The 11,554-nt window shown below is 43.8% G+C and overlaps 2 protein-coding genes across 3 annotated transcripts; both read right to left on the bottom strand.

The window, feature by feature from the left end:
* Nucleotides 1–1,357: 1,357 nt before the first annotated feature.
* Nucleotides 1,358–5,945, bottom strand: LOC139656557 (uncharacterized). Its single transcript, XM_071534201.1, has 4 exons — nt 5,687–5,945; nt 3,499–4,047; nt 3,168–3,328; nt 1,358–1,885 (listed from the first exon to the last, which is right to left on the bottom strand). The coding sequence occupies exons 1-4, from the start codon at nt 5,849–5,851 to the stop codon at nt 1,456–1,458; spliced, it is 1,305 nt and encodes a 434-aa protein (XP_071390302.1). The 5' UTR covers nt 5,852–5,945; the 3' UTR covers nt 1,358–1,455.
* A 3,583-nt stretch (nt 5,946–9,528) lies between these two features.
* Nucleotides 9,529–11,474, bottom strand: tpgs1 (tubulin polyglutamylase complex subunit 1). Of its 2 annotated transcripts, XM_071534165.1 has the most exons (5): nt 11,026–11,474; nt 10,905–10,971; nt 10,191–10,244; nt 9,821–10,133; nt 9,529–9,760 (listed from the first exon to the last, which is right to left on the bottom strand). In XM_071534165.1, exons 1-5 carry the CDS (start codon nt 11,336–11,338, stop codon nt 9,599–9,601), a joined length of 909 nt encoding a protein of 302 aa, XP_071390266.1. In that variant the 5' UTR covers nt 11,339–11,474; the 3' UTR covers nt 9,529–9,598. The 2 variants fall into 2 exon arrangements, with proteins under 2 accessions (XP_071390266.1, XP_071390265.1); XM_071534164.1 differs by having other exon boundaries at nt 9,529–10,244; nt 10,905–11,474.
* Nucleotides 11,475–11,554: the final 80 nt, after the last annotated feature.

Genomic DNA, 11,554 nt, shown 5'->3' on the forward strand with positions numbered 1-11,554 from the left:
TTTTGCCAGAATATATAAACAAGTGGCTTTTGGGTAGCTCGTCGCTGGAACAAGGTGGGCACACACTAGTTTAATGCCAAGGAGGAGGCGCTGGGCAACACGTTGACTGACAGGGGGTTGCATGAAACCGGTTTGGGACAAATCAGTTGAATGGACGAGGCGGGTCCTCAGGGTGGGCTCTGACTCTGAGAATGGGCTATGAATTGGGCAGGGGTTGTTTTTGGTAATTTGACATCCTTCGTTAACACATTGGCCACTTGGTTGAAAATAATTGCTAATTGAAGCCCAACACCACCTACTGTAAAATGTTTTTTGCATTTTCCTGCTTGAACTGCGCACTGAAAAGGCTTTTCAATGTAGATAGTGTTGTAGGCTACAACATGGCTACTGGTCACATTATCAATTATTATAGACAGAAGACCTTTTAAGAAGTAGGCTACTCAATCAATGATCTGCAGTATAATGCAAGCACTAGACCAAAAGACAAATTATTATAGAGGTCTGTGGCCACAGATGTACTGTAATGCCAGTGACATCTTGTGGCCATAGGATATAGTTGCATGTCACTTTTGCTCACGACATTCATTCAGGAAGTTCATGAAGTAAATTAGGAGTGATGATGCACTCTAACGCAGTCTAATGGGAGGCATTCAGAAATTTCTGGGCCCCATGATGCCTCTCATTGGGCACTTAACTGATCACTAAGCTCTCACAATTCAGTTTTCTATATCACATTTGTAATACTGTACTGTCATTGCTTTTTGTGTTGTTGATTATTATGTACTTCTGGACCAAATAAGCCTCATATCTGAGAGTCTCGTGTCAAGCCAAGAGGTAAAGCAGATATACTGAATATATATTTGAGATTGGGGAAGGAGAGGAAAGGCTGAACTAGGTCCAACGTTGGCAATCAGTTCATCTATCTATCTATCTATCTATCTATCTATCTATCTATCTATCTAGCCAGTAAAGGCCCATACACAGTCATTCATTTTAACACAGACTATAGGGGTAAAGCAATTAGTGTGGTGGTGAGTTTCCAGCCCACCTTTTCCCAAACAATGTGATTTTCTTGTGTTTTCCCATGCTTCTAAATACCTGGAAATTGGCAAAATATTTTTTCATTTTTTTACATACCTGCATCACAACCTTGATTGTCAAAATGCCAGCATGTCTAGATGAGGAAACTTTGGTTATAAGTTCAAGAACTAGACAGAAAACCATGACTAAAAGTAAGAGAAAACCAGATACCACAAACTTATCTTTCATATCAAACTTGCAATATTTATGCAAGACACAATGATGCACTACATAAAAAAAAATATAAATATTATCATGAAACAAAATAGCACAGGGTCTAAGTAGAAAGATGTAATATAATACAACAGACGATGAGAACAAAACTTTACAAGAATTTACATAATTTCAGTCCTGATCTGAGAGAAAATTCCTCAGTTAGTCCTGCTGTTCAAAATAGTCACAGTAGAGCTGTCGGACGTCTTCTGCCTGGGTTTGGTCGGTGCTGGATGAGAGCGTGTGCTTGTGGCTGGGCTGTGGACTCTCTGCCTCGGCCACCTCCTCCTGCCACTCCGCCTTGAACGCGTCACCGTGGGACTCGCACACGTTGTGCAGAATGCAACAAGCCAGGATCATAGTGGGCACCACGTCCAGTCCGCAGTCGTTCCTCTTGCTCAGGCACTGCCAGCGCGCCCTCAGCCTCAGCAGCGCCTCCTCCGCCACGCACGCCGCCCCGCTGAGCCGCCGGTTAAAGAGCCGCTGTGGCTCTGTCAGCGCCGCTCCAGCAGCCTTCCTCCCCTCTGCCTCAGGATAGGACTTCATCAGCCAGCTCTGCAGCGGGTAGCAGGCCTCCCCCAGCAGCACATACCTGACAGGACAGAGGGCTCTCAGTCAGTAAAAAGTGCAAAAACAAAATAATTATGACTTTAAGGCTTTTATGACCAATTAAGGTGTATTGCAACATTCTTGGACATATAGTATATATTGTTGTACAGAATGTATGTGAGAGAAAATGATCTAGTTTTGTCACTTTTGTGTAGTCTCTTTTTTCAGTGGGATGTGCGATTGGCTATATTCCCCTCAGTGTCCCGTTGCCTCCCTCACAATCTCCAATCCTTCAACCTTTTTTTTCACACACCAAGGCATGTGAAGTCATTTTGGTTGACTCAGCATGATGGCTTTACCAAATGAAACCTTGTCCTTTCACCTCAGCTCAGCACGGTCTCTGTTCATTTTGTTCACAGGAGCATCTGAGAAAGGTTTCGACTATGGAATTTCAATGCTGGAAAACATCTAACAGGTGCAAACATTATTTCAGTATGGGGCTATAGGCTTTTAGTTAGCTGAAAAAATATATGCATTAGTTGTAACAATTATGATTTACAATACAAATATAAACAAGGCAATGAACAAAATTATACTGGCTTACAAGACACCATTTCAATAAAACATGACAGTTTTGCAATTAGGCTCCTTTCAATCACAGGTGGTAAATATTCCATCATGATCCCTGATGTAATCGTCAACATCTAGTTGCCCAAGCCTTGTGTACACCAGGCCATCAGGTTTAAGCTACAATATGCAACTTACTGACACTGAAATAGCAATAAACAAATCTGTGTCTGTCTCTGACCTGGTGTGTACATACCTAAATCCCCCCATTTGCCTGAAATAGTTTTTTCAATGATGTTGAGGACATTTTGAAGCATGTACCATATGCTGTGTGTGTGTGTGTGTTGTAGTGGGTGTGGCCAGTGGCAGGCTGGGTTGTGGCTATCAAGGTGAGGCTAGCAGCCACAGGACAGGGAAGTCATAGAAATAATGGTAGAAAGCTGTAAGAAACTAACAAAAAGTGAAAGTAAAGGTGCTGCAGAAAAGACACGTTCAAAAACATGGATGAACATTGCCATTGTTTTTTGTTTTTTTTAACAGTTTGCCTGTGCTCGTCATGTGCTTCTTTAATACTTCTTGTGGCTTTATGGATCCCGGTTCCCTCAGTCTCAGGCTAGAGGAGGCGGGACTAACAATGCGCTTCTTGTGTCAAGGTGAGAAGCTGCATATTGTCGCTTTGAAATTCCTAGTAAACGTAAATGTACTCAGCACTGAATTTGATCCTGATTCAACAGTCATGCTCTTGGCGTCAACAATACCTGAGTGGTTTTCCCATGAAGATAGGGGGCGACTTAGGTGACAGTCCGCCCTCTGAGGCTGTGGCCCAAAGTGTTGAGTTCTGTAAGATGTCAGCTGGGTCCGTGCCGCCTGGGAAACTGGCGCATACATCCCAGAATTGCCCCAGACCATTAACAGCCACCTGAAACGACCAGAGGGACAGAAAGCGGCAAAGCAGTGAAATTACCGGACTGAACCGATTAATGTGTCAAGACGTGTGATGCGGTCGCTCCTGTAAACAAACCCAACATCATCTAACAGAGGACAGTGACAGTGAGCATGTGTTTAAGCGAAGGAGGGCGTCCTCTCTACCTGGGACAGCACTGAGAGCCAGCCGGCAGGGTTGGCGTAGTCAGACGCGTTGGCCGACGGGGTGATGATGGCCGTATGGAGCGTTGCCACGGCAGCAACGCAGTGCGGGAACCCCCAGTGGGACAGGAAGTGCTGGGCCGAATCCTCCAGCTCCTGGTCGGTGGGCGGCCGCAGGTAGACCGGCCTGAGGAGCGCCACGATGGCGTGACACATGTCTCTGACGCACCTGCACACGGTGGATTTGCCCACGCCAAAAAGGCTGCTGATGGTGCGGTATTCGATGTTGGACGCCAGACGCCACAGAGCCACGGCGACGCGCTTCTCCACCGGCAGGGCCAGGCGGAAGCTGGTGTCCTGCCGAGCCAGACGGGGCCGCAGCTTGTCACACAGGAAGAAGAACGTCTCCTGGCTCATACGGAACTTATCCAGCCAATCGGAGGGTTGGAATTCTGTCATCACCACCCGCTCCCACCAATCGGTGCTCTGGGTGTTGGTCCAGGGCCGGGTGCGGATGCGAACGTTGGAGCGTATGCCTCCTGCTATCATCATCTGGGGACAGGGAGAGACAAAGCTGAGATTCATCAACTCAAACTGGTGGACAAGCTGTCTAGCAGGGGACGGTATTCAGTAGTATTCTGTTACATCACCGCACACAAAATAATCGCAATACTCTAAATTAACAGGTGATTATAATCAAATGACATCCAATGAGCTGTGTATGTGGTAAAGCACCATATTGGTAGGAAATCCATCTGACATCATGGGAATACTATCATGGATGGATTACTGAACGGGCCAACCGGGCCCAGGCCCAGGGGCCCAAGAGCTCAGGGGGCCCCTAAGCCAGAGCCTGATACATGATGATGCTGTCACTAACTGTACATTTACTGCCCTGCAGTCAAAGGGCTTTCACATCAACACCAAAGCCCCAAAATGCCCCCTATAATAACCTAAACATTTGTTTTGCAGGTGTCACCATGGCACTGTCAAAGTGAGTGTTCCCCTCAGTTTATATATAGCACTTTAGCACTGCATTATTGTCCAAAGGTCTTGTAATGTAAAGTCATGGTTTACAAAGAATGTTGTTTTCCACCCCTGATCTGTCAGTAGGGCCCACTGACTCATATACCATGCCGCTACTGTGTGGCCATACAGTAGATTTTGGGGCACTGCAGGTAATCAGAGGCATTTTGCACTTTAAAATATGTTTTTTAGGGCTAGAATATTGTGTTTGCACCTTGTAATTCTTTTGTAATTGTTCATTTAGTTTTCTCTCCCATAACTGCAATAACAAAAAAAGACAATAGGCATAGCAGTATTATATACGCAATGAGGGCATACAATATTTTTTGTGTTCATCTCACTTTTGTATTTAAAAAACTGTTTTGAATATGAATTTGAATGCAATCTTTAATAGTATCCCTATATGTTATCAACATCTTTCAAAAAAGATAAGCTTGTGTAGGCTTCCACTTTCCATTCTCACTAGATTAACGGGTGTATGGGGGGCCTGTCGATAGAGGGCGCTGTTAAAGTTTGTGGACTGTAGACAGAGGACAGATTCGTTTAGCCTTCAGAGGTCTACCTGTTTTTGCTATTTAATTTGCAACATGACTTGCATTCAGTTGTTAGACTTAAACGGATTCCAAAATTATATTTAGATAGGTGTTTTGCTAACGTGCTGTTGGCTTTGAGTGTGTCAATTCTGAGCTGTAAATCCTGAGTTGAGATTCAGGTGATATTGTGCGATTGCCTCTGCGTATACTTGTGCCGTTTACTTGTTGCAATAATTTCTTGTTGTGGTGGTTGGGGGCCCTTACTAGGTATCTGTGCCCAGGGGCCCTTTGTCTCATAATCGGCCTATGAATACTATGAGTAGTGCAAGATGTACAATTTTTGTTGATAGGTCTCTGATTGTAGGATCAATGATTCACACATGTAAAATATGTTTTAGTATGGCAAAAATACCATTGGGTTTAGATATTTTACTCCAGTGTAGTATACTGCAGTGTTGCTGTAGGGGTACTGCAGTAAAATATATTATGGTATGGCAGGTTAATGTAATACACAGCAGTATTTACAGTGTAGTATTACCACAGTGTATGTAGTTTATACTACTCTGGTACAACGTAACAGGCTACTCAGAGAGAGAGAGAGTTGTGTTATATATATTATTCTCAGTACTGACCATGAGCATCCTCCTCTGTCTCTGGAAGAAGTACTGTCGATGACGGATGCGCCTCTGAATCTCATTGCGTCTCTGCACGTTTGCGTTGTTTATGTCTCTTCTGCGCTTCAGCAGCATGTACGTCATCAGGAACATGAGAGACCGCAGCTTGTCCTCTTCTTCCATTTGGACGGATTCAGCCGAGAGGCCGCACAGAAGACATTAAGTTATGTTCAAGGTAATTTATTCACAGCAGAGGGAGCCTTATTGACTTTTCACCACTGTGAATTTCCGCTCTTCTTGTTTGACTTGTCTGACTCCTCAGTAACCGCAAAGTAAGGTGCTTCCGCCTAGCGGCTGGAAGTCAGTAGTGGACGAGAGAAAGTGTTATGTGTGCTGTTACAGCTGAATCAAATTTTAATGGTTTGCACATTACCCTGAGGAAATAATTAATAACAAATTGGAGGCAGAAAATATTGGATTATTTAATCATCGTCAGTTTTAATGTAGTTAATTACAGTTCAAACAAGTGCAACTGGCCTTCATTTAAAAAAATTATTTACATGTTTCAGCATTCACTAATAACAATACAATTTAAACACTATAATTACAAACAATATAATGCAAAATCTATTGTTATAATTGCTCAGTTTTGGTCTTTGTGATTATTTTGCAAGGTAATTAATAAAGACTTTGTACAGTGATATAGAGTGATTTAAAAGATTTTTTTTCTCTCCACTCTCTGTGAAACGGCACTGCAGCTTGTACTTTCCATCTTGGACTTTCCATGATATTTGCATTTAGTTGAACTACCACCAAGCTACTGCAAAATCTAGTAAAACTACTAATTTGATTATATGTAGTAGAACTATTCCCCAACACTGATTAAAAGAATACTATGAGAACATTCTGCATTACAATGGCCTATCATGAATACAGTATGGCCGTGTTTACAGAGTATATCGTCTTTGCTTCAAAATGTATTCACCCCCTTGCTTTTTGCACACTTTATTGTATAAGATGTGTTTGTCTGCTGAACAGTTCCTCTGGAGCGGTTGCTGGTTCAGTGCCTTGCTCAGAGGTACTTTGACAGTATTTGCTGAGTCAGGAAAGAGCACCTGTCATTCACTTTATCTTGATTTCCAGAGTCTCATGTGCTCTGATGTTTTGGAGCATACAAGTGATAAGAAGAAGGAGTAAAATGACAATAACAATATAGTGCGGGGCCAAAGCAAGCCAAAACTTAAATTAATGCGGGTGAATCAAATAATAGCAAAGGACACTGATAGTAGACTTAAATGGGCTGTGGTTTTCAGACGGAACATGTAATTGATGTGTAAGCCAAGCAAAACACCTGGCCCCATTTCCTGCAGAATTAAATATCACTGTTCAGTTCCTCCTTAATGTTCTTCTCCTTCCTGCTAAAACAGCAGAAAAATTACTTTGGTCCTCTGCGCCTCTGAAATAGAAAGGAATAATTGATTTAGTAAGAGTATAGTGCTGCGGCTCGCCTTCTCTCCTTACCAGAAACTCTTACATAAGATGAAAATGTGCTTTGTTTTCATGCTCTCTTTCAGTCTGGGTGATTTGTTTCATTTGTGAGATTTTTCTTTCTTGGGGAGCTGCTGTGTATTTCTGCTCAGCCTCTTTAATCTCGTCCCCACAGTGCAGCCTTCTCTTCCTTCCAGGACGTGCTGGGGAAGGATTTTGGCCTCCAGGTTCTTGGTCATCTTGGCATCTCTCTGCGCGGCTTGCTCCTGCTTCAGTATGTCCAGCAGGGCGAGGTTTTTTTTCCAGCATCCCTCTCACTTCAGCTTCTCTCACCCTCATCTCAGTCTGTTTTGTGTTGTCAAACTAAGCATTTAGCTTCATGACAATTGGCTGGATGCCTCATTGTATTTCTACACACATATGTATATTTATTCTCATGAATACATTTATGACAACTTTTGTATTTGTATTTACGGAAACAAACTATTTACTGTAGGCTATAGATTGCTGTACGTTCTCATTAATTATGGGAATACAAATTGGAAAGCTAGAACAGAACTTTCACTCCAGTGATAAAGATCTCGGCGGCTGAGTTCTCGAACTCCTTGGCGTCCATTTTCCCACCTGACCTCCCTGTCCCCTGTCTGCTGTTCCGGTGGGAATGTTTGTGAGCCATAGAAGTGTGGATATGTAGCAGAGCGTTGCTGGAAAAGACCAAACATGATCAGTTGACTCCCTAGATTAATAAAGAATCAAACATAAGCTCATCCATCATCAGGTATATATGAATACAAATACAACTCCAGTCAACAGTAGGAGACAGTGGTTATACTTGGCAGCTCCCAGGTGGGAATATGTATGAATTATAGAAGTGTATATACTGTATGTTGCAGGGTGTTGCTGGAAAAGCCCAAACATGATCAGTTGACTTTCCGTGGAATTAATAAAGAACACATCCAGAACCCTATTCCCATCCTATTGCATGATGGGATCACAAAACACCCACTTCTTGGTAGGCTTACTGCCTCAACTACCAATACACAACCTCGTAGGAATCTTTAAGTCACAGAAATAACCACATTTGATGAAAATGCCATGGTGTCCTTGAAAGTGTTCAGTGTGTTATTTTTTCTAAAAAGTTGCATATCAACTTACACATTCATGATGCTTATTTATATGGTATATAATGTGACTTGTTGCGTTTTACTTTAAATCCTGTCTCAAGTCTGCAAATCAAATTTTCTCTACAGGAGAACAATGATTTTATTGAATTGCACTGAAGGTTATTGTTTCCAGCCATAAAAAGCAGTAAATATCCAAGCAGACTGATCTGTTGTAGGGTGTGGCATTGTTCAAAGCTGAACTTCAGTGGTGGCCCAAACATGAAAAACACTTTTGGAAACATTTTGTCTTTCTTTTTTAAAATTGGCTTGAAACTCAATGTTCTACATTGGTTGTACTTGGCAGCTTCCAGGTGGGAATGTGTGTGAATCAGAGAGGTGTGGATATGTAGCAGAGCGTTGCTGGAAAAGCCCAAACATGATCAGTTGACTTTCCGTGGAATTAATAAAGAACAGAACTTGTATATTGCATGATGGGATCACAACACACCCACTTCCCCTAAGTGGTAGACTTACCGCCTCATGACTAATACACCACCTAGTAGGAATCTTCTCACCACATTTAATGAAAATGCCATGGTGTCCTCGATAGTGTTCAGTGTGTTCTATTTTTCTAAGAAGTTGCATATACAATACATTTTGTATATAAAATTGTATGTTCTTGATGTTTATTTATATGGTATGAAATGTGATTTGTTGTATTTTATTTTATATCCTGTCTGTAAACCAAATTATATGGACAGAGATTAGTGCCAGCAGAAACTGAACTTGAATTGCATTTATATGAATTTCTGATGCTTGAATTGAATTATTGTATGGAAAAATGTAAACTGAATTGCAGAATTTGAATTTGTATTGACAAATTTGAAGGTGAATGTAATGTTTGAATTTGGTCATTATTGTTTCCAAATTTAAACTTTTCTTTCAAACTAGTTTGAGGTAAAATAAATAAATAAATCAACCCTCAATATGCTTTCAATTTCAGTTCTTACATTTCAATTTCAAGTCTCCCAGACACATCTGGGGATTTAGGTGGGCGTGGCTAGCTTGTGGTACTGTTCTCCCATGTTTCCACTTTTATTATTTTCAAATTGGTTTGAAAATCAATGTTTATGTTGAAAACAGATCAAACTAAGCATTTAGCTTCATGAGAATTAGTTGGACGCCTCATTGTATTTCTACACATATATGTTTATTATTTTACATACATTTTACAATACATTTATGACAATGTTTGTATGTGTATTCACAGAGAAACCATTTACTGTAGGCTATAGATTTCTGTACATTCTCATGTTTTATTTGAATACAGAGTAGAAAGCTAGGACACAACTTTCACTCGAGTGATAAAGAGCTCGGCGGCTGCGTTCTCAAACTCCTTGGCGTCCATATGTCCAGCCGGCCCGCCGGTCTGCGCTGCAGCCATGGCCTGGGCCAGCTTGTAGGGAGAGATCTTGGCGCTGGCCTCCAGGTAGCGGATGGCCTTCAGGTTAGCCTCCAGACAGGGGTTGGCTTTAGTATTAGCATTAGCACAGCGGTTAGCATCAGAGCCCTGGGAGGTCTCCAGGGCTTCCTGAAGGGTCCCCAGCACGGCCAGGCACAGCGCCCGCGATGCAGGCCCTTCGGCCGGGCAGCACACCTCGGCGTAAAGCCTCTGAGCCTGCCGGATGTAGTCAGAGAACACGGCGCAGGTCAGCACGCCGTGCCGGAAGACGTCGTATGGGACGGCCTCGTGGTCCTGGCAGTGGAGGCGGCGCAGGAGGGGAGCGGAGGTGGAGGCGGGGACCCCACCTTCGCTGCACAGGCACTGGAGTGTCTGGGTGTAGAGGCCCCCCCTCACCCCGCCTCCACTGGGGCTGTTGGTGCAGGAGCCCTCAGGGACTTCAGGAACCCCACTTCCACGCCTCTGGGGCCCCGTGTGGCTCAGCAGGTCATAGGCCACGCGCACGTTGTTGCTGAAGGCAGATCTGGATTTAACATGCGAGAAACAGAGTGTGAAACAAAAGCAACACAGGGTTTTCTGTAACAAGTAGGAGGAAAAGACAGTTTTTCACTACAACCTACTGTCACATCAACATTAGGCTACACTATACTGTATTTGTGGTAGATGATAAATCATCATCATCATCACATATTAAGTAAACATATTAGGCTACATTATGGTACACAAACCATATGAGCTTCAGAGAGACTGATGACTGCAATACTAAGCTATACAGTCTATACCAGAAGATCCCAAAATAGGGTCCAGTGACCCATCAGGGGTCTTTGATGAGGTTTAGAGAGGGTCCCTGGCAAAATGAGGAACAATTTAATTATACTGTTAAAACATTAAAATAGCAAGTGACCACAATAAGAGAATTTATAAGGGCGACTAGTTCGATTATAGTTTCACTCTCCCCACTATCACTCCAATTATAGGTTATACTAAATCATCACCAACTCTAAAACCTCCTCAGATGGGGGTTCCTTGGGACAAAATGTCAAAGGGGTCCGTGATCTAATGCACATCTATTTGGGGGTCTTTGACGCGCGAAAACAATTTGGGAACCCCTAAATTTGACCATACTATATTACATAGGCCTATTTATTATGATACTCGGCCATTACAGGGCGTTATCCCAAACCTCTGAGAGTGGTGCGCCAGCCGCAGGTGCCACAGCGCCCGGTTGAGATGCTGCTGCTCCTGTGCGCCTGCGCTCAGCGGACCGTTGTTCAGCTGATCCCCATCACCGCATCCAGCTGTGCCGGTCTCCGACACGGAGGCGAGGTTGCAGAAGTGGTCGGCCAAAAATCCGATGGGGTCGTCCGATCTGGCCTCGACCATCTTCAGCAGCGCCCCGCGGAGCAGCTCCCCCACCCCGGCCTGCGACAGGAACTCCCTCTCGCTGTCCGATTTGGTCGTTTTGACGTCGGTCATCCCCGGAGTGACGCCGGCCCTGCGCTTCTCCTTCTCCGCCATTGTTGTCCCGGGTAGCAACGGCGACGGAAGTGATTCCTGCCTCTGCCGGGCCCGTCCGGTTGGAAAATGCAGCCGTTTATGCGGATCGCCCCGGTCCATTAAGAATGCAGCGCTACTACGAAAACGTCGCAGGAACGGTCTGTGAATCGAGATGGCCGAGAAACCCAAAGACAAACGACTTGACAATAAAAATATCACCAATACAACCCCCCTTTTGGCTTGATCTGTCTTTTTCCTTGGTTGCCAGGGACGCCTTGGTTGCTAGGGACTATGTCTGATACTGAGGGTTAGGGTTAGGGTGTGTGTATGTGTGCG

Source organism: Centroberyx affinis, unplaced genomic scaffold, assembly GCF_046629955.1.
Source record: "Centroberyx affinis isolate AG114_WGS23_722 - 3 ecotype Tasmania unplaced genomic scaffold, CSIRO-AGI_Caff_v1 ptg002495l_1, whole genome shotgun sequence".
Classification (NCBI taxonomy): domain Eukaryota; kingdom Metazoa; phylum Chordata; class Actinopteri; order Beryciformes; family Berycidae; genus Centroberyx; species Centroberyx affinis.